This window comes from Neodiprion fabricii, chromosome 4, assembly GCF_021155785.1.
Source record: "Neodiprion fabricii isolate iyNeoFabr1 chromosome 4, iyNeoFabr1.1, whole genome shotgun sequence".
NCBI lineage: Eukaryota > Metazoa > Arthropoda > Insecta > Hymenoptera > Diprionidae > Neodiprion > Neodiprion fabricii.
Window position 1 is genome coordinate 16,158,833 of NC_060242.1, and position 21,953 is coordinate 16,180,785.

A 21,953-nucleotide genomic window follows, 5' to 3' on the forward strand; every position below is an offset into this window, starting at 1 on the left:
ACCGGACAGGGATGACCCGCGGGTCTCTCGGGGTAGGCTAATCTCTACGCTTAATATCCGCCTCGACGTCTTAACAACAACGAGCTCGTTGCCCTGATCAATTCCGCCTTTATGTCTTCGTCCTCCCCCGTATTCTCTATTAATCAACAAGTAATTGGTACTCTAGTCACGGAGGGACCCGTTCGATCTGATTGCTTCGAAATTAAAGGGATCGCCACCCCCGAGGCATATCGACAGACTCGCAATTAATGAACGCTCGGCTTTTCCTTCATTCCTTCAGTATTCGACAGTCGGCGCCTACGTCCGTCGCGCGCACAACGTCACACGATGCTCCCTCTCCTGGGACTCGGAGTGATCCTCTTCCGAACAAAATCTGCCTCTTGAAACGTGGCAAAGTATGCCTGACATGTGCGTTCGTTATTTCTCAATCGTTCAACCCTTTTCAACAAATTATTAATCATATTTTCACTCGTCAAACCCGACATTCAGTGTAAAATTAACAAAATTCTACCGATATTTAACACGACATAAATTTATTTACGCTATACGTGACTAATTCTCCGCTTGATGTTATCAAGTTTTAATAAAAGTGAAAAAACTCTCCCGATTTCATTTCAAATTATTACTCATGATGTGGAATAAGTTGTTACCGAATAAACCGTAAATAAATTTCATCATCTCTTATTATAGATCGATATCTACCCTTCGGCGTATTAAGAAGGCATCGGAATTGTGTTCTGTTGAATCCTGGTGCCAATACCGAGGGGATTGGAGTGTCTGATTTTTTTTTTTTTACTTCGAAATTCGAGGAAAAAAGGCGCCGAGTGAATCGTTTGATAAATCGTCTCACCTGGTGAGAACCGAGTTGTGGTGAATGTACGAGGGGGGAGGGGGCGGTAGATAGGTATATTTATCGGCGATAGACTGGTTATCGCGGTGTGGAGGAGTATGCATGTGATGTCCCGGGTAAATTATACCCCGCGAACCGGCGGCGGAGAGACGCTTGCGCGGTTGGAAAACGCGAGAGAGGATCTTGGGATCCGCGGTTGTTTCGCAATTCTTAGAATCCAGTCGCGCACCAATATCGGCGCGTCAAAGTTTAGCGAGCCTGCACGCCGGGTGCACGCCGTTTCGCGTTTTCAAAACCCGGTCGCCGATTTGTCCCCGAAAACGGTTTCATTCTTATTCCCTCATTTCTTGCTACTTTAATTATACGTTCTTCTCTCCGTCTGTTTTCCAGTTTTCTACTGTACGTTTTCCGCAGATGTTTAATCACCGTACCTGACGCGCGATCACACTTTTCTTCAAATTATTCCAATAACACTGTGAATGCAAACATGAAAACCAGACTCCTGATCGATTTTTTCTCGGAATAAATATGTGAGGTACCCTTTGAGCATCTTTGATTCGTATAATCGCGCGTATTGTGTTCGCCGCTAATTTAAACTCGATATCGCATTCTCGTCGCGCATTTAAATTTGACAAAGATTAATCGATGTATACACAGTACCCCCTTGTCATTGGTTTATAAAGCAAACAGGAGGGAGAGTGTTACAGAAAAAGAGAGAGTGAGCGTGAGGCAGAGGGAGTAAGGGAAACAGAGTGACGACTTTGTTCATTAATATTTATAACCAGACACCTAGCGACGAGAACAAACTGTGGAGAGAAAGTATGTCAGTGAGCAGTCAAAACGAAAAATTATCGAACAGGGGTTTAAGGGGGTTAACTGTAGACGATGTTGCGGAATCCGGTTCAATAATCGTGTCCTGCCTGCATAACGAATGCCTAAAATGATCAATTTCAACCGCCGAAGCTCAGTTTATATAAACATGCTTTGCCAAGAGATGTCGCATTGATAGAATGTTGATTGTTCGAATACGAAGAGCCTCTAATGACGATGAATAATAGCTCATTTCATTTGTGAATTCTTCATTAAATTCCGTGCTTCTTCGGCAAATGAGCACGTTGTCTGTGTTAGACAATTTGTACAGAATAAATTTGCTATCGAAATTAACTTCGTTTCATTAAAATTAAGTGAATGATGTATATTCGTCGCTGAAAAGATCATTAAATAGTGTTGGAAAATCGGATTTTAGAAGTTTGTTTTCTTCCTATATAAACGGATATTCATTAAATTTACATCTGCCGGTTGTTTTTATCGAATTTCGCCCAGAGCGATGAAAAAATGGTCGAAAAATCTCATAACGGGAACTCGAGTGGCTTAGGATATAATTCGCATGCCGAAATCGACATTATAATTATTTCCAACGGTATGCACGTGTATTTCAGATGACAATCCGTTCTGAATTATTTTCCCTAGAAACATGCTCGCAAACGGGTCAATTTTGAACAAGATATTCGGTAGAGTCTCGCTCTCCTAATCGCTCGCCGACGCAGAAATTTAGGCACGTGGTGCCAATTGATTTGCGGCTTTATGTAAGCTTTTATATAATCAAAATGTTCAAGATGATTAAACGCTGGTACGTTTTAGCCGATTAGAATTTTTACGGACTCATTTTCCTCATTGAATCCTAGATCTCCACGAATTGTTTGAAAAATATCCAAAAAATTCATCACTACAGAAAAGTTATAACTCGTAGATGTAACTGTTGGTGAACATCTGTTGTAAAATGCTTGCAAAAATCTATTTTTGTCTACTCTGGAGATATACTTATTTGTAAAATTAAAAATATGGTAAACAAAAAAAAAAAACCTAAAAACATTGGGTCCTGATGAAAAACACCAGAGTTTAACCATTTCAAACGTTTGATTACGAAACCTGTTTTCAAATCGTAGCTTGTGTTATTCGAATCTATAATCGTCTAAGAGGGACGTTGTTGCATCGGAGCTCATCATCATTGGCTGAAGTAACACCCCGGGAAATTTTTCACACTGCTTTATCAACTTCTGATTGAGAGGGTGAGGTCGATTTATCCTCAACTCGCGGTCATGCCTGTGTGCACACACCCTCACCGCGCCTAATGGGTGTACACAGTGACCGCACAACCGGTCGACTTCGTGGTAGTAATTTCAGATTATTGGTCACTTGTTCGAGTGAATTCATTGCTGTAATTCAAGCCTCGGTGCGCTCAAACATTCTGCCTATATGTGTGTACGTATGCCTTGCGCACGACCGTCGCCGGTGTAATTGAAGTATACAATGTTTGCCCGGTAATATGTGCGCCAATGGAGCGCAATTCCGTGCCTAGTCGATCTATGTCAAACCCTCCTCCCGTCCCTGATCTTGTCCATAAGGTTGTTTTTTTTCCCCGTTTTTCTTTGTTTTCCGCGTCATTGCCTCGCCTCGGGAACGCCCTCCAGGCTTTTAGATTTCTTTTCCTTTCGCGTAGGTGCCCACTTCGTCTGCTCGCACAATTCGAACCAAAACATTAACGACTGCTGAGTAATTTAGCCAATCGCAGAAAGTCGATAAAACGTTTTTTTCCATTCAGTTCATTTTATGACCTGTTTCGATTAAAAAATTCATCGACGAACGCAGAGAAGAACATTATCAACTCGCATTATGCTTTAGCTATACTCGCTTGGAAGTTAAATTTCATAATTTTCTTTCTGCAATCCCTGTATCAGACTCGCCACCGATTCGTAAATTTGTTATGTTTATCACGTGAAAATTCACCGACTTTTACAAAAAAATATCATTCATCAACGACTCCTCAAAATCAGAGATGGAATCGTTAGATCCATATTTTACTTTTAATATAGTAGAATAGACATAAATAGTTCCGCTCTTGTGACATTCTCTTATTGTTGACCTGACACAAGTGTGCATTTTCGATTATCTATTCCTCTCTAACAATAAGTAAGAAAAAGTAAATTAAAACGAGCATTGACGCTCTATAAGTTCGGGAAAAATTGTTTAAGGAACAACCGAGCCGGGGAATGAAAATTTGCAAAGAAATACCAAGTGAGGTTTCGCAGTTGGATGGTTTCGTCTCAAAGAAAAAAAAAAAGAAAAAAAAAATACGGTTCATCAAATAAACGGTCGAGGTTAAAGGTTGGACGCTTTCGGGTGGAACGAGAAAAGGACATGCCATTAAAATCGTGCATCCATTCTTCCACTCGATTCTCATGATTTCCCTCATTCTCGATTTCGCCGCGTCTCATGAATACATACATATACATACTATGTATGTTATAAAAATTTATTCAACAACTATACACGACAATACGTTTCGCGTATTTTTCTTATTTTTATATTCTCATCCTTTTATATTATACCAGCTATACACGTGTATGTATTACATCGAACAATTTGTTCCATCCCTAGCAAGAAAACACCGCCGACAGGACTTGCAAAGGAAAATTCCGTCGTACCTTTTACTTCGCGGCGGGTCGAGGGGCCGAGGAAATATTTCTTTCTCGTGGGTTTTTCATTTGCCTCTGACTGAGATACGCGCGCAGCGATATTCACCCAGGCGCATACACATCTATATGCCGACATTTTTATCCGTCTTCGAGTTATTTGGCAAGGATATCGGCTACGAGCGACGGCTGACATCCTGTAAGTACGCGGCGGTGTGCGCACCGCGGGGCATCGCACGAACGATTTCAAATTCCCTGAGAATTTTCAGATTTCACACACCGACGCTTTCCACCCTCTCAGTTCTGCACCTACCCAGCTCTACCTTTTTGCATTCATCGCCGAGTGAAAAGCTCGAACATTATACCTCGATATACAGCCGCCGTTACAGAACGGCGAACATCTCTTATACCCGTCCTCCTTCTTAAAATCCACACCGCCACAATACTTCATCGTCCTTGTTGTTACCCACGCTTCTGGAATTTCGAGCCTAGCTTACAAATTTTAAGCTTGTTTATCGTGCAACTCTTCACCGAGTTTTTTTTTTTTTTCTCCAAGAATGCCTTAAATTCTTCGTAAAACCGCATGAAATTCGTCGGCGTAAGTGCAGACGGAGAAAAAGAAACTTAGAGGTGTGCAAACTAATGAAATGTGATTCAAATTCCAGCGCAGGCAGCATAAGCCTGGGAAAGCAAGATGGCGTCGGGCCGAGCGATCAGCTGATCGTTTCGAACGAATTGCACAGAAACCGGCGGTGCGTAAAGCTTCGTGCATGCAGTCGGAGCTTATTTTCCCGAAATTGAGTCAACGCGTGATGAAACACAGGACGTGACACGACTTTTATTTTTAAATACGTGAAGGAGCTTACGTTCCGTTGCCAGATGGCGGGCCTCTGATACTTTGGGCAATCACGGGGGTTGTTTGCGCAAAGCGGAGTGGTCGCGGACCGACGAGCGCGGTTCTTTGATGGAGAATAGTAGTTTTTTGGCTTTGAAATATCGGGCGAAGCGACGAGCCAGCTTCGCAGGTAGGAGATTAAAGCGGAACTGGAGTAAATAGTCGGAACCCAACCCGAGGCGGCGGGGACGGGTTCTGCAGTTTTAAACGGCAGCGATTGAGGCGATAAACTGCGGCTGCGGAACGGCGGCAGCGTGCCGGACGCTGACAAGTACCCCGATTACGCCGGCTCCGCGGACCTTCCCTAAATATTTATCTTGTCGCCGATTACGTAATCCGTCCAGCCCCGCAGGCTTTGCTCATCCGAAAAACTGATTTCCACTGCCGCGTTGGCGGGTCAAATCAACCCACCGAATTTTCCCTTCGACCGCCGCCAGAGTTATTACCCAGGGCTTAACTCGCGCCTATAATAACCACCTACACGCCGGTTTTAAAACCGTCGGCACGGAGGCATCGCGCTCTATTCGTCAGCTGTGTAATAAAAAGGCTTGGATTTAACCGCAACGCTATACACGCATCAGCTCTACTTTCATCCGACCTTATCATAATCGTAAACTTTTCTTTTTTTCCTTTCAATTTTTTTTTTTTTTTAGGAACAATTACAAAAAAATCTAATAACGGTCAGCGTTAATGAGCTATGCTAGAAAGAACTCAAGTCGTATAAAGAGAAAATAATCGAGCCACGGCGATTTGTCGGTTTCAAGTACGGATCTTAGAAATTTTGGTAAACAATTAGGGCGGAGGCAAGAATGTATAATGGTCAAAAAATCGAAGGGTCGCAATATCGTATTTATCAAGAGGCGAACATTGTGGTTCCCAGGATTTCAAAAAATCGAAAAGGAAAGTAAAGAAAGTTCAATATACATATAGAAAGACCGAAAATGTGGAGCAAGCCAAAAGATAAAATTGTCCGAATTCCCGGCGAGACTATACCTTAGGGGGCACAAAAAAAATTTGTTTAGTACGCTGAAACAAATTGCTGTGAAAGGAGAGCCCCGTAGCTCAATTATAAAAGGTCGCTCACGCGGCTTTTGTATTCCGTATCTGATTAATTCGTGAAGAATCAGAGGGGCAGCGACAGGGGAATCGGTAAGTTTTGAATATTTTTGTCTGCACCCGTATTTCGCTGAAGCCTACTATTATATATATATCTATGAAAGAGTGCAGATATCACGGTCGAAAAAGCTCAAGATTTTTAGAAATCCAACCGATAAAATGTTCGATTGTAACACTCATAGAACTTCCAAAAGATTTGTAAAAAAACAAGCGCATTGTGCGCTTATTCGGTAACGGGGTGGAGCTTCTCCCGTCGCTGCCCCTCTGATTTTTCACGTGTTAATCAGATACGGAATACAAAAGTCGCGTGAGCAATCTTTTAAAATTGAGTTACAGGGCTCTACTTTCACGGCAATTTGGTTTAGCACACAAATCAACTTTTTCGATTCACGCCAGAAAAAAGAATTTTTTTTGGTCCACCCTACTACACGTATTTCGTTTTTCTATGCTTCACCTTTTCACATTTTGACTAATCTATATTTTTCGCCGTTCTACATTTCCAAATTCCATGAGTCAGGCTTGCGCGTCTTTAAAAATTCTACATTGAGGTCCTTCTATTGTGTTTCCATTGTACTTTTTAAACCCTACACATGTTTATCCACTCACCCCGTCCCTTTTCCACATATCCTTTTGTCATTTTCCAACTTTCGCGCGATGATTGATTTCCGATTTTTTCTCGCCCCTTGTTATACCCTCGTTTATTTCCATCGAAACTCGCTCTCAATTCAAAGTTTTCGGTGAAAAGTTATGGGGAAAGTTTTCGTTGAAGTCTTGAGCTCCGGGCTTAAGGGTTCGGTAGTTATTTAGGCTTTTTAATCCACCAAATCGCTCCTGTGCTTCCATCGATTGTCTAATAAGGGCAAATTTCGCCACGGGTTTCGAGACGCGAAGGTTGTGAATAACAATGTAAAATGATGGTAGCAATGAGGCTAATAAGAAGGAGATTATGAAAGATGAGATAAGGAGAGGAAAAGATATGGGGAAAAAGATTAGATGAAACGTTGATTGGTCGGGCGGATCGCTTGGAAATGCTGTGAGAATACTTCAATCAGTCTTGCAGAGGTATACGCGGCGATAAATTTTAATTAAAATACTGAAACCCTTTTTTTTTCTTCCTTCCTCTGTTTGCTCTTCTTTTCTTCTCATTCTCCCTCTTTCCTTATACCTCGCCTCATTGGCTAGGCTCAAGACTCGAGCATTAAACACCTTGACACTGACAAGTTGCCACGTGCTTTTTCATTCCTCCAGAAAACGGTGTTGTATGTATAGTGTATACATGTACACAGCTATACATGTATATAACTATCCTTCGGAAAAGGACGGTTAATTAATTGGGTGATCACGACTCGAGTTACTCCTTCAAGAAGAGGATAGTGACTGGGTTACCGCGTCAGCGTTCTTTGCTCTTATCTACCCCTTTCCCTCCCTCAATGTTGATAAATCAAGTTGAGAAATGTGAAAAACAAGAGAGAAAAAACTTGAAGAACAGTCAAACAGCACAATGGAATGAATCGTAACGAGGTATCAAAAACTTTGGTCTAAACGTCGTGTATATCTGTGTATAAAGTAACGACAGTAAGACATTGTGGAAAGGGAAGAAACGCGATATAAACTTGAATGAGGGAAAAATGTCGAGATGTTACGCAAAATAAAAAAAAAATAAAAACAGATAAAAACCAAATCGTGCGAAAATACAGCGGTGCAGGTACGAGGATAAGACGTAGTAGGGAAAATTTGTTTCAGTGATCGGTAAAGAGTTGCGGTAGAGTGGTTTGGCAACGGTGCGGTTGAATAATCTGGTCCGAGTATGAATTGCCGGGAAGCGGATAATTTGCATCCGGGGTCTTGACGTCATCGTGAAACTGCAGGATCGGTAGTGTCCTCGATAGGATGGGGAACGGTAACAATACGAGTTTCGAGTACCCGGACTGGGACCTGACGGCGAACGCGGGAGTCCAGGCGGCGTTCTGCATCCTCTACGGGAACATATTCGTCCTGGGCTTGTGCGGCAACGCTCTTGTGTGTTTCGTGGTGGCGCGAAACCGGCAGATGCAGACGGTGACGAACCTCTTCATAACGAACCTGGCGCTGAGCGACGTCCTCCTCTGCATCCTGGCCGTGCCCTTCACACCCCTCTACACCTTCCTCGGCGGGTGGGTGTTCGGCAACACGCTCTGCCACCTGGTACCCTACGCCCAGGGCGCCAGTATCTACATAAGCACCCTGACCCTGACCGGTATCGCCGTCGATCGTTTCTCCGTGATAATCTACCCGTTCCGGCCGCGGATGCGGGTCGAGGCCTGCCTCGCTATCATCGCCGGGATATGGGTCGTAGCCCTGGTCCTAACCCTGCCGTACGGCATCTACATGCAGCTGCAGGAGAACCGGTACAAGCTCTGCGAGGAGAACTGGCCCAGCGAAGACTTCAGGATGGTCTTCAGCAGCCTCACGTCCATTCTCCAATTCGTGCTGCCCTTCTTCGTCATCGCTTACTGCTACGTCTGCGTGTCCGTCAGGCTCAACGACCGCGCCAAGGCCAAACCCGGATCCAAGACCAGCCGACGCGAGGAGGCCGACAAGGAGCGGAAACGGCGCACCAATCGCATGCTCATCGCCATGGTCTCGATCTTCGGCGTCTCCTGGCTTCCTCTCAACATCGTCAACGTCCTCAACGACTTCTATTTACCCGTCACGGACTGGTCCTACTACAGGCTCTGCTTCTTCATGACGCACTGCCTCGCGATGAGCAGCACGTGCTACAATCCCTTCCTCTACGCCTGGCTAAACGAGAACTTTCGCAAGGAGTTCAAGCAGGTACACAAGCGGGTCTCTATCTTGTTTGCGGCGGTGATTCTCGCCATCGTTAGAAACGTGGGAATCCTAGTTGTCTGTTCCTTCTCTTTTCATACTGCTATATGGAAGGTTTTCGAATTACAATCAGAACAAAGGAAAAGAGAGAGATGAAAAAAAAAATACGGAGGGGCGAGCGCTAATGGATGGTTGAGACTGAGCTGGTAGGCCATGATATAGACTTAATTTTCCCCCCTACGAAACAATAACGTCAACGGGTCGTCCTCGCGTCTTTCGTGATTACTTTCACCGAAAGTTTTTCTTTCTTCTTTGTCACTGTTTTCATCTTCTCATCGTTCTCTACCTTATCCCTCGAGGGACAAGCCGAGAAATACAAATGCAGCTACACCCTGCACGGTACACATTGCGCACAACGACGTTGAGTTACGGACAGGCAAACGACTGCCTGCCTGCCTACGCTCGTGAAAAAGTCGCTATCTACGAGCAGTTGCGCGGAATGGATTTGCGAGGGGTGCCGACAAATCGAGCGAACGGATACGGCTATACGCGCCTATATCCGGGACCAGATGTCGCACGATCCTACAGTAGTCCGTATTCCTCATTCCTTACGAGCCAGCGTCGCGGCGGCCCCTCTCCATGGGGTGACGTAAATCCTTTCAGACTACGGTTTCAGATTCGGTTTCAGCTCGTCCCGACGGTAATTCCTTTGGAATTTGGATTGTCTTAGCGCCGGAGAATCGCGTCGTAAACTCCCGCGGACGTAGGGGCGAATCGTTTATCAGATGTGGGTAATTTCGACTGAGAGTGAAAATAAAAGGGACGCGCAGATGTCCGTTCCATAACTGGTTGAAAATTTTGCAAAAAAAAAAAGGAAAGAAAATACGTCGTTTCAGGAACAAAATAGCCGTAGGTACTAGCCTCAAATGATTCTTTTACTCTACTCTCGGAATTGCCCCTCGTTCGTTTTCTACTTGCCTCTCGTGCGAAGCGGGATCATGGCAAGAGTAGTTTGCTCTGGAATACTTCGTCGCGGAAAGCTCGGAAGCGTCGAATTTAGTTATCAAAGTTCGTTCAGGCGACGGAAAGAAGAGAAAAATTTTTATTTCCCGGATATCGGAATTAGGTGTAAATGCCCGGAAGTAATGGGTAGCTATTTCTCAACTCAACGAGCAAACGATCAACGTTAGAATTGCTTCTGCGGTAGAACAGAAGACAGAAAACAAAGAAAGTTTATCACCAAAACAGAAATAACCGTTTTACACTGGTTGAACGAAAAATTCATTACCAACAACCTGCCAAGAAGTTTTATATTTTTTTAATTTAGAATTAGGTAATACAATAAAGTATTAGAACCGTATCTCCTTTAACGCGGGATAATGAATGCGTGTGTACATAATACAATATAACGTTCCACCCGTGTACGATACGGAGGGTATTTGTTATTAGAGAGGTTCGAATACTTCAGTGACTTTGAGTCAATAAATTCTTCGCTAACAGTTTTCGGCCCCGCCTGTGCAGGGAACTCGGGATATTAATTTTCCCCGGCGAACAAAGACGCGGGAGTGTAGCAAAGTTCGACGGATACCGTTGATTACGCTCTTCTGAAATGTTCGTAAATCGACGAGTCGGGTAAAATGATTGCCGGTGTTATTCACAAATTTTCCTTTAAATTAGACGTGTATTCGTATATTCATAGGTAAATTGCAAGAGTTGATTGAAGATAATCCACTTTACCTCGGGGTTTTCACCGCAACCTCGGCGACCGCAACGAGCGTTGCCGTGATGATCCCAGGTGATTTCGTCCGGAGTTTGACCCGATTAGAAGGCTCTCCCTGTCGACTCCTGGCGCATGTAAAATACCTGTGATAGGGCCACCGCCTCAAAAAAAAAAAAAAAAAATTGAAGGCTAGAAATTGGAATAGAAAACTCAATAGAACGACACTTATCTGCACCAGGTGATTCCGTGCTTTAGACGCGCCTACGAGGGGCGAAATCCCAACGGGAAATCCGTCGGTGGACTTCGGACCGAACGGACCTGCGACGGTGAGGCTGACGTTGACGGAAACGGCGTTGGAATCGGTGTGGAGGCCTTTCTAGAGGAGACGCTGCTTCGCGTTCCTGACGCCAATGTAACGGGGTCCGAACTCGTCGTCCTCGACCGCTCCACTAGCTCCTCGTCCGACCCAAAGGACAAACGACGCTCAGTCGCCCTTCGCGACGTAGCTGAGGACGCGTTGTAGGAATCCACTGCGAAACAAGGTGAGAGACTTCAAGTCGAATAATATGCTTCCAGAAATTCCAAGGAATCGGTAAGGAGTCTTTCTCTTTATAAGGAAACACGCGAACTAGGTTATCCCGCAAAAATGTAACGTGGAAAATTTAACACAGGCTGAAACCGCTTGCATTTATGCAATTTATAGTACAGCTTTACCGATAATCGCCTGCGTTTTTTTTTCGGCTTAACGCTCGCTGGAATGTACCCTCGGTTGCCGAAAGGCAGGCGGATTTTGTTGAAAGTACCCTGAACTTCGTAAACGTAAGCGGATTTACCCGGTGTTGAATTTCCTCGAAATAAACCAGTATATCACAGAGTGCGGTACTTGCATCAGATTTCTGAAGAGAGAAGACTCTTGAAATCAGTGACAAGATTTTGTTAAACTTGATGCTAACTTAGAAAGAGAAAAAAAGAAAGGAAAGACATCTTCCTCGTTATCATTCCTGTAATTGTGAAACTTTTGTGTGAAGGTTCTGTTGAACAAGAGAGAAAAATAAGATGAAAATATAAGAACTTCAGATAATTTGAACAGGCTGACTAAACTTAAACTTTTTGACATAGCTTCGCGCGAGGAATTAAATGAATTTTCCAAGTACCTGAGCGAATCCGCAGTGACACACCGCGACCGTTTTTCAACTTTACACATCGTATACTTAGCCCCCAGTCATATAATGAGTGAGAGGGAAGTTTCCAAGAAATAATATGTACCTAACGACGTTGGGCGAGAAAATTTTGCAGAACCATCTCTTGGTCTAATTTTCTCGGCCGCGCGCCAATCAGCGGAAACCTGTTGAAATACCCGAAATGGCACGAAAATTCAGTACGATCGTCGAGGTGTTTTCTGGCTGCAGGTTATTTCATACAGGTATTCATACGGCCGGCCACCCTCTGCATGTTATTCCGAGACACGGGGTTCGGGGGTTTGGAAATCCGGGTGATGACAGTGACGGGATTTGAGAAGTGGTGGATCGAACCGAGTAGATTATAATCAGCGGGTTTGCGGGGGGCAAATCCCGCTCTCCCGAGAGTATACATACCGGAACTGTGACTGCAAGGGTTGCTGTGGAAACTTTTCCAGGCGTTGACGGGACCGACGGGGACGTCGTCGAGGCAACCTGCCCTCTCGATCTCGGCTGGCGACGGCTGCGGGAGATCTCAACGGGGTTCGGCTCGTCCCCAACCCAATATCAAGCCGACGGTGCGGATCTCAGTCCCGGATTTGTCACGTACCAGCAACCCGACTCTGCTCTGCCCGGTTCAGCATCTCTCCATCCGGCACGGCATTCCTGATCAAGACAACGAGCGAGGCGTAACGAAGAGATTTAGCCCCCATCTCTCTGTGTGGCATAATTATAATTAGCCGTGGGATTATACGGGCGAAACGATGTAAAGTCTATCCGCGATTATACGATAATGTAACTACGGCCTGCATGATTATGTGATATAATACTTCGCACTGTTGGAAATCTCGCTTCTCGCAATTCGCTACAGTTTATTATTCACACCCCTTTCTCTGTGTCGCTTTTTGTTCGCAGATTTGACGGGGTTGAAATTTCTCACGCCCTTACTTGGAATTGTTAAATTTTCACCGTAACCGCGACCCTGAGTTTTTCAACAGCGCGCGTGTAAACTTGTACGTAAACGACAGTCGTGTAACACCGTCTGCCTGAGCGTATGCGCGTGTGCGTGTGTGTGTGCGCGCGTGTGTGTAGAATATTGTAATACATCGAAAAATGTTTGTGTATAGAGGTTGAAAAAGGCAGAAGAGAAGATAAATAAAACAAATCGTAAATAAGGAAAATGGCAGTTTACGTGTTACACGCGTATCGGTGCGGAGAAGAAATTTTCTCACAAGGTACATATCTGAAATCCTGCATGACACTAGTGAGTTTTTAAGCTGAAATTCACGCCGGCAACTTTTTAGTTCGATCCATTCTCCCTCTTCTTTTGCTTGGTTTTATTTTTAATTTTCGTATCGAAAAAATTCAGCAAACGTTTCCTTGTACATTCATATTACCCAGAATACATTTTTTCCCATCGTCGATCCGTGGAATTTCAAACGCGCTCGCGGCAATCGCTAAACACTCTTAAATATCCACGTTGCATGTAAATAAGTAAAACCAAAGTCCGTAGGTCGCGGTCATCATCAACGTGTCTACATGTATACAACATTGCATATAATTACGTTCCTTTTATCGACAGATTTGGTATACAACCGAACGGTATAACAGAAACGAAGAGCACGTGAAATTTGGCGAAAGAGATGATAAAAAAAAGGAGTTTTCGTCGTATGCACGATCTGGCAGTTATAAAAATAATCCATCAAAGAATCTATTTATTTCCGGACAAGAGGTAAATGCGTATTTAATGTTTATTGTACAAGTAAGTTGCGACAATTGTTGAGATTCAGATGAGCAGTCGAATTAATCCTTGTCTAAGTTATTATATTATATTTTTCTTTGCGGGAGGGGAAAGGAGGTTCGCAACGAATCCCCTCTTTCCGCTATACCTTGTAAAACGCTAATCAGAACTTCGTTGGTACGTTTTCCCCGTGCGGCACGGTATAACTTTATATATGGGGCATTCCACGCCAACTCGGTAAACTGTTGACCCTGACATTTTTTAATTTCACCAAGGATTTTTTCTACGTCCCTTCTCAAAAACATCCAAATCGATTTTTGTGAAACAAGAAAAAAAATCTTTGGTTACCGAAATTGAACATTTTCACGCAAGATTCACAAGTGGGACCGCGTTTTTTGTCTATTTGTTTCGTCGTGAGTGTATTTTAGAAACAGAGAAGCAATACAAAAATTCAGTAATTAAATTGGAGATGCGTTATGTATTTTAATAGACATTTAACGGATATGAAAATAGGAAAAAGTGTTAAAAAAATATAAAAAATTGTTTAAAAAAATGTATAAAAAATCGAGGTTCCACTTGTGAGTCTTGCGTGAAAATGTTTTATTTCGAAAATGGCATGTTTCTTATCTTGTTTCATAAAAATCGATTTGGGTGTTTTTGACACGGGTTTAAAAAATCACAGAGTAAATACGAGTGATTGAAAGAATGTGATATTTTTTTTTTTTTTAGCTTTTCAGGAGTTGGTGTTAGCGTAAGAAAAATCCTTGATGAAATTACAAAATGTCATGCTCAAGCGTTTACTGAGTTGGCGTGGAACACCCCATACATAAAGGTAATATTTATAGTACATATTATATACTTATAAAGCTAAAGTTTTAATAGGGATAAGGGATGGGGCGAAATTGTAACCCTGCACTCTTCAAGTTTCGAAAATGTTCCCCCGAAGATAAGCCAGCATCGCTCCCCGAAACGCGTCGACGGTGACGGCGGCAGGTGTCCGGTGTCACAATGATACTTAAACCGAATGATAGAGAGAGCAGCTCGGAGGACGGGATTAGTGAGAACAAATGGGTTTCCCGTCTCCCGGAGACGGCGAGTTGCGAGTATCGGTGCACACGGAGGGGCGGGAATCGATAAACCCGGGGTGCCATCGGCCGACTTTTCCGGCGAGTAAAAAATCCTCGAAATATTGAAAACATCGCGAGGGGGCGGCGTGGACGACGTAATTAAACCACGCGCTTCCACCGGCCTTTATGAAGGGCTCGTCTGTTTGGCGCAAACAGAAAACGGTGCCGGGGTTCGTTCCTCTCGCTCTCCGTTACCGAACGAAATTCGAGTCCCTCGCCGCCTTTTCACCCCCCCCCCCGGGAATCCGCTACACCCTCCAATTTTCAACTTCCGAGGACCGTTTCCCGCATTCGACGCGAACCATCGGAACCCCCGATGCCCTGCAAATTACCCTTTTTTTTACCGGAGGGGGGAAAGGGATGGAACTGTTTACGATCCGCAGACGGGAACAAAAACAACACGATCCCGCTAACAATAAAACCTGGCGTCGAATCGTCCGCGGAAAAATGGCGAACGGACGGTGTGTAAACTGCATCGATGCTCTGGAGGATCACCGTTCGTTTTCGCATTATACGGCCCGCGTTTTATCGCCCCGTCTGGCCCTCTGAATTATTTTTAAACCGAAAACTCCCCTCGTCTCGTCTCTCGTAGCACTTTTTCACCGATCTTTATAGGTGCTTGAGGCCGAAGTGTTTTTTATCCGAATATCTCACCGCGCTTTATAAATCACCGTATGAACGGCTTGACCAAAATCCTTGGGGTGGGAAATTTCGAGGCTGTGCGAAAGTCTTATTATTATACGTGTAGTCGGAAATTTGCCATGATAAACGCTCACAAGTGAAGTCAACGTGCTGTGTGTTGTTTTACCGACTCGCAACTCTCTTGAGCGACAAGTGCTTCGGAGGATCGATTAATTGCGTCGCCTGTGGCTCGAGATGTCCAGCCCAGCATCCCAGGACGTGCCGATATCATCTCGACGAAAATCAATGCTATATCCGCGAAGCTTCCCGCGAAAGCGCGACGATTTTCATCATTGTCTATTATCGCTGTAAAATCGGTGTTGAAATATCGCGCAGAATTCGTGAACGTAGATTTTTTTCATCGTTATTCTTTCGGTATCATTTTTTTATCGAAGTGTTTTCACATCCGTGCCTCTTCTTTTACCTCAAATCTCGACCGCCTTTGAACGCCTGCTCGTATTTCCTGCCAAGGAAGAGCGGGAGAATGAGAGAGTAGCCAGAGGGGCGCGATACTCGAGCCGTATTTTTGAATCGATCACGTATGCGGGCAGTGAGCAACCGATCGGTTTGGCATAGCCGTGGGGTGATTTGTGATTTTAGTGTGATAAAGCAGGCGAAAGATAGAGCGGGGCGGAAATAACGCGAATGAAAAAAAAAAAACAAATACGTCAGAACGGGGCGCCCGGGTTTTGCGGTAAACGAGGTAATGGATGAGCAACAACTTGGCGGGAGGGTGGCGCGTCAATCAAATGTTGATTAAAACGAGTCGGCTCCAGGGTCGGCATCTGGCGACGAAGGGCTCGTTAGGTTGTTTTATTGAACCACGGGAAGATGGCCAGCTATGTTTATGTTTTTTTTTTCTACCTCCTCCCCCCCCCCCCCCCCCCTCCCTCCGTCCACCTGCCCCCCACATCCGCACTAAAATACGACACTATTCAGATGCGGGGTATCGACGGGCCAATGGGAGTCGCGCCGTGCCCGTGGGCCTTAACGGAGCGAATCCCAAATCGCAAAATCGATACGCGAAACTCGCCCTTCGCTGGCCGACAGTAAGCAATTAGTGTTAAGGTAGCGATTAATTGCAAATCCTCCCGATCCTCGGGCCTCAACTCCATTAAACTCTTCAATTAGTCTTCGCAGCAAGGACTTCCGTCCGACGATAAATTTCGCATTCCGGCCGCTTCCTACTTCTCGGCGAAGCCACGCGGCTTGCTGCCCGCTACGGAAGTTAATACACCTGCTATCTTCCCCCGCCTATCTATCGCCGGATCAACAAGCGCTATAACCCGGATGGATGGATGGATGGATGGATGGACGGATGGATGCACGGCGGCTCCGCTTGCACCCACTTTTGCCAAAGAGTAAACCCATTATTGCCGTCCGCCGTTAATGGATTCAACGCGTTCGCCTGGACGCCCGTTATCGCCACCCTATCGCTTCGCCCGCCTCTTCACGCTTGCACGCGGCCAGAAACGACTCTCCGACCACTCGAAGCACACCGAATCTCGGTCCCGATTTTTTTTTGCATCGTCTTTTTTCTACTTCTTCGTATGATACCGAAGGGGATGGAAAACGGTTCTTTCTCCCCGGGAGTTTGCACTTGCGGTTTTTATTGCTCGATTGAAATTCAAATTCAAACGCCTGGAAAGGTACCGCTGTTGCATTATAATATTCGACACCGAACCCCCACTTCAAATATAAACCGCGTTTCAATAAGCTACCCCAAATTTCGTCCCATGAATCAGCCCCCAGACGCATCGGAATAAACTCGAGCCCTGCTTTCGGGCGTCGTGATTGGTTCGAGTTTTATGACGCAGACCGAGGTCGTTCGAACAACGCGGCGCACTTGGGACTTTGATTCTTCGAATAATTCCGTTACGGAGCACGAGATGTTATTCCCTCCGAGGGTGACGGGGGGGATTGTAAATTAAGAAAATTCCCTTTCAGTCTTAATCAATCTCATTTTCTTTTTATCTCCACTTCTTTTTATTATTCTTATTCTTTTTGCTCTTCATCTTCTTTCATTAGTCGTACCGTTAACTACTGCAAGCTGAGTGGGTACAGTCATATTGTAAGTGACTTCGTCGCGACGTCAATAAAAGCTTGCACAATATACCCGCGTATCTATGTAGTTCCAGACAGCGAATAACAAACTGATTACAGACTCATCACGAGCCGCTGCAGCGTACACACCCTGCATGCTTCCAGATTAGAAAACAAGGTATCGTTATTTATCGCGCGTTGAATTCAATGGAGTGAAAACAGTGAAAATTTATATCTGGCAATAACGCAGTCTGCCTCTTGCCCGAGCTTGTTCTCAATGCACTGGAATTCGAGTAATCTTGCATATTCTCTTCAATCTCATCATCAGGAAAATTATCCAGATACAGTAAAACCTCCCAATACTGCCGCTCCCCCTAATCCGTGCTCGAGCGTTTCCCCCACTACCATACTACACTCTGGCGTTTCAGCATTCTCTCTCAACACTGCCGCTAATGTGAAATATATACTTACTTGCTTCGGTGATTCCGAAGTATGTCTGCAAATAGAATTGAATGGAATACAAAGGTGCGAAAGTTACACTTGATTGGGAGGGTCGAGTATTAATTCTCGAGAACGAGCGTTTCGGGTCAGAGTGGGGGGGGGGGGGGGGGGGCCGAGATTCTGATAAATGCATTCCCCTCACAGTTCGTGGGCGGCTCTATTGAGAGGTTGCACCGTATAATACTTCCGATCTGATCAAGCCGACGATATGATCTATCAGTCGGAATGGTGATATGAAAAGAAACTCGATTGAACTTCGGGCAATATTCCTAAACAACACCGTGAACCGGTGTTACCCTGCAAATGAAGTTTTTCACCACATGCACAGCGATGCGGCAACACGGAGATCAGAATCCGCAGGATTGCAGCTACGTTGTAGAATGCGGAAAGTATCAATTCGAATACGTGGGCGACGATGGCGGCGTCAGCGTTAATTGAAATTGACGCGGTGGTTTACGTGCGGTCGGGCAGGCAGCGATGCACTCATCATCATGAACGTAATCATCATCATCGTCATCGTCATCATTATCATCATCAGGGAAAGTAGCGGCGGCATCGAGGAGCGAATAAACGCGAAAGGGGCGGTCGCGGCACTCAGGAGGATATATCTGTAGAAATAGGGTGGAACACATGTGTAGGTACATACAACGGGATGCTCGCGGCATTGCGTGCGAGTATTGCTTTTACCGCTTTGCAAACATACGTGCCATTATCAACAGGCTTTGTGTACTTACTCGTGGCGTCATTCACCGCAGTATAATCTACCCACCTGCCCCGCGGTGTAACGCTTATACCGCTGAACGGCGTCGCGAGATTTTTGACTCGCGATTAAAACTTATTGTACAAGGTAACATGTGCCTGAGCTCTGAAACCTTCGAAGCCCTTTATGCTCACGTAGTACTCCTACGCTTACCGACCGAGGAGGCTCGCCCGTTTTCTTCCTGTGTTAAGTTAATAAATGAATGGAAAGGGAAGTTCAGGAATAAGTTACTCATATTCCGAAAATCGTCGAAATAATGCGTGGCTGTTCACTCCGTACTATTTCCATAATTCTCACATTTCAGAGGCCAAATTGTGCATAGTTGAGATACTTTTCGCCATTCCGGAAAGAATCGGGAATAAAATGAGCTGTCGTGAGACTGTTTTCATGCAATATTGAGGTCGCTAGACGAGAACTAGGAATTATAATAACTTCGTGAATAAAAGATGCTCTCACGGTCAGCTGGGCACGTGGCCAAGCGTTATTTGGTTGTAATTGAAAGCAGGGAAGCGGCCCTATCGAGAGAGTGAACAGTAATTCGAATCGAGTCTGGGTGAGGCGGTGGCCACGTACCTTCGGTCGGCCGTAAGAAAGGAAAAGAGAAAACAATAACGCCTTTTTTGTACCCTTGGTGTTGCTTTATCCCCCCCCCCCCCCCCCCCTTCCGCGATCTGCACCTCAGGAATTTCATTTCGCTTAGCGACCAAATAGCCCGTGCGTGCCTGCCGAATGTCCCTCGCAGCCTCTTCAAAATTTAAACGAGCCGCTTCTCCGCCGCGCCTCGGACGCCCTTCCAGTCCCGACTTATTTCATCTCTCTTTTTCCCAATTTTATAATAAAATGTTTCCATCGTGAGATGCGACGAAGAAGTCTGTATAGATTCCCTCAGATTTGTAACGCATTTACCTATACTACAGCTACGTGTCAGTTCGTTGGCGGTAGAACACCGATGGAGAATGAAATGTACGGTTTTCGATATCAAGTCGGAACCTTTCAAAGGTCGATTCTCTCTTCACTCAAAATATCAGACAGGAACCATTAAATATTCCATATTGAAGCTTCGTCGGATTCACTGCTCGGCAATCAAATGCAAATGTCCATGATTGTGGATATCGGAAAAGAGAAGAAAAAACGTAAATAAAGAATAGGGGGAAGAAATGATTTGCAATCTAGATTAGTACTAGCTTTATGTGTGCAAAAACAGAGGAAAAAAAAATTGAAAAATGAAGAAACGGATGTTAAGCCATGCTTCGCGACATGAGGCACGCAAAATCCACATGTGTCCGCGGGTCACGCGCGCATATACGTACCTCGTTTACAGAAATTCAATATCCGAAAGCCATGCTTATACAGAGCGGACGAAAAATCTAGGTTTAAACTCAACCTGAAAAGGGGCCACTGAGCTTTACAAAAATAAACAGAGATAAGAAATAACAATAAAATTGAAGGGGCGACACTCTCGCATCTCCGAAAAACAAGATTATTCACTCAGAAAAACGCTGTTGCGAGTCGTGGCAAGGAGATTTGCACAGCTCTCGTCGAATCTCGACTATCACGAGATAAATCATCCATTTTACTACCATTATACGATTTTATGCGTTTAGCACGACGGCATGGAATCTGAGCTAATTCTCGGCTATCGATCGTCCTCGTGGTCGCTGTATCGCTGTACAGTGTACGTCAAAGAAATTAAATTCAAAAACGTCTGTTGATTATACATAGACGAGAATTATCCGGCCACGCTTTGTTGAAACGGATTACGGCTAAATGCCGTTACAGAATTGGTGTACACAAAATTGAGTTTTACTGGGGTCGGAATTAAGCTGCAACATGTACAATGGTCGTTTGTATATAAATAAATAAATTTATGAACCCACTTGTGAAACCGTTCTTTGTAAGTTATTCAAATATCTCTGTAACTCATATAGAAGTCAATTTACTGGCTATTTTGGGCTTGCTGAAGCGTATATTTGCATGCTTTTGATCCTTTTACCGGCCTACCAGACTCGCAAAGGACTTGGTCAAATTATTCTCCTGTTTCCAAAGGATGGCAGGTAGGTAGGATACGGTACGCGCACCATACTTCGATGAATAGGACAGAATATGAATCTCTGATTTTCTTGCAACCAATCCCGGACCCTTTCCTCGCCTTCAATTTATTGCTCGTCGCTACGAGAGTATGATTAAAACAAATTCAGAGAGTTAATTCACTCGTTTAGATCCTAGAGTTATGGATGACTGCCTTGGCAAATGAGTTCTAGCTTTTCAGTACATACGAGATGTTGCAAAGAAATTCACTACAGGCAACTATTCGCATTTATATTCCATGTACATATTTGCATCACATGAGTTGCTGAGATTCCTAGGTAGAATAAAAACAATATCAAATTTACAGTTACACTGAAAATACGAATAAATACATTCTCAACTAGTTGCAGGATCTTTGATTTCAAATTATCGATTTTATATTTATAGTCCGGCGTCCAAACGAGCTGGGGATAAACATCTAGTTATTATTCAAATTTTAGCTCCCAAATCCATTCGATTCGAGGTATATTGTCGATAATTAGGCCCTTATGATTGAAATATGGTATAACATTAGTTGCCTCCGATAAGGCGTAAAAACTCGTGTCTCATTGCATATACTAAGATGCGTAGATTGGGAATTTTAAACAAAATGAAAGAAAACATTTTGCAGACAGAGGATTGCCAGTGATCAGTCCCATATGCTTCACTTTTACACGCTGCAAATCTACGCGCCTCGCTTAAACATTGAGTCTAATCAGGTGGACTCTTATTCTTCGACTTTTTTAGAGTAAATTCATCGTTTGTCATACAGTTGCTACAGTTTCTACGAATTATTGTAATTGGTCGATATCTTAAACTATACACACACAAGGCCGTTTTCGCAGCTGCCAACCCTGCCGTATAGGATCGAATTGTGTAGGACTGAACCAGTCGAATGTGTGATTCGGATTACGTGTAGTTCGAATTACGTGTAGGAAAATTTTGTGTATGATTGAACGTGTAGGAATCACGGTTTCTCGTATGTACTTGGCG

The 21,953-nt window shown here is 44.4% G+C and overlaps 1 protein-coding gene across 7 annotated transcripts; it reads left to right on the forward strand.

Annotated features, from left to right (window-relative positions):
• Positions 1 to 891: 891 nt before the first annotated feature.
• LOC124181137 (prolactin-releasing peptide receptor-like) lies at positions 892 to 13,234 on the forward strand. 7 transcript variants are annotated; one of them, XM_046567404.1, is made up of 6 exons: positions 894 to 1,173; positions 5,872 to 7,129; positions 7,256 to 7,396; positions 7,583 to 9,148; positions 11,101 to 11,404; positions 12,499 to 13,231. In XM_046567404.1, exons 4-5 carry the CDS (start codon positions 8,225 to 8,227, stop codon positions 11,383 to 11,385), a joined length of 1,209 nt encoding a protein of 402 aa, XP_046423360.1. In that variant the 5' UTR covers positions 894 to 1,173; positions 5,872 to 7,129; positions 7,256 to 7,396; positions 7,583 to 8,224; the 3' UTR covers positions 11,386 to 11,404; positions 12,499 to 13,231. The 7 variants fall into 7 exon arrangements, with proteins under 7 accessions (XP_046423358.1, XP_046423360.1, XP_046423359.1 ...); XM_046567402.1 differs by having other exon boundaries at positions 892 to 1,173; positions 5,872 to 7,396; positions 11,982 to 13,234; XM_046567403.1 differs by lacking the exon at positions 7,256 to 7,396 and having other exon boundaries at positions 5,872 to 7,225.
• Positions 13,235 to 21,953: the final 8,719 nt, after the last annotated feature.

What these genes read in the sequence shown, in the direction of transcription:
- LOC124181137 (XM_046567402.1), top strand. Translation starts at nt 8,225, where the DNA reads ATGGGGAACGGTAACAATACGAGTTTCGAGTACCCGGACTGGGACCTG. An exon ending in TTCGCAAGGAGTTCAAGCAG is followed by an intron (nt 9,149 to 11,100) that starts GTACACAAGCGG and finishes TATCTGCACCAG; the next exon opens with GTGATTCCGTGCTTTAGACG.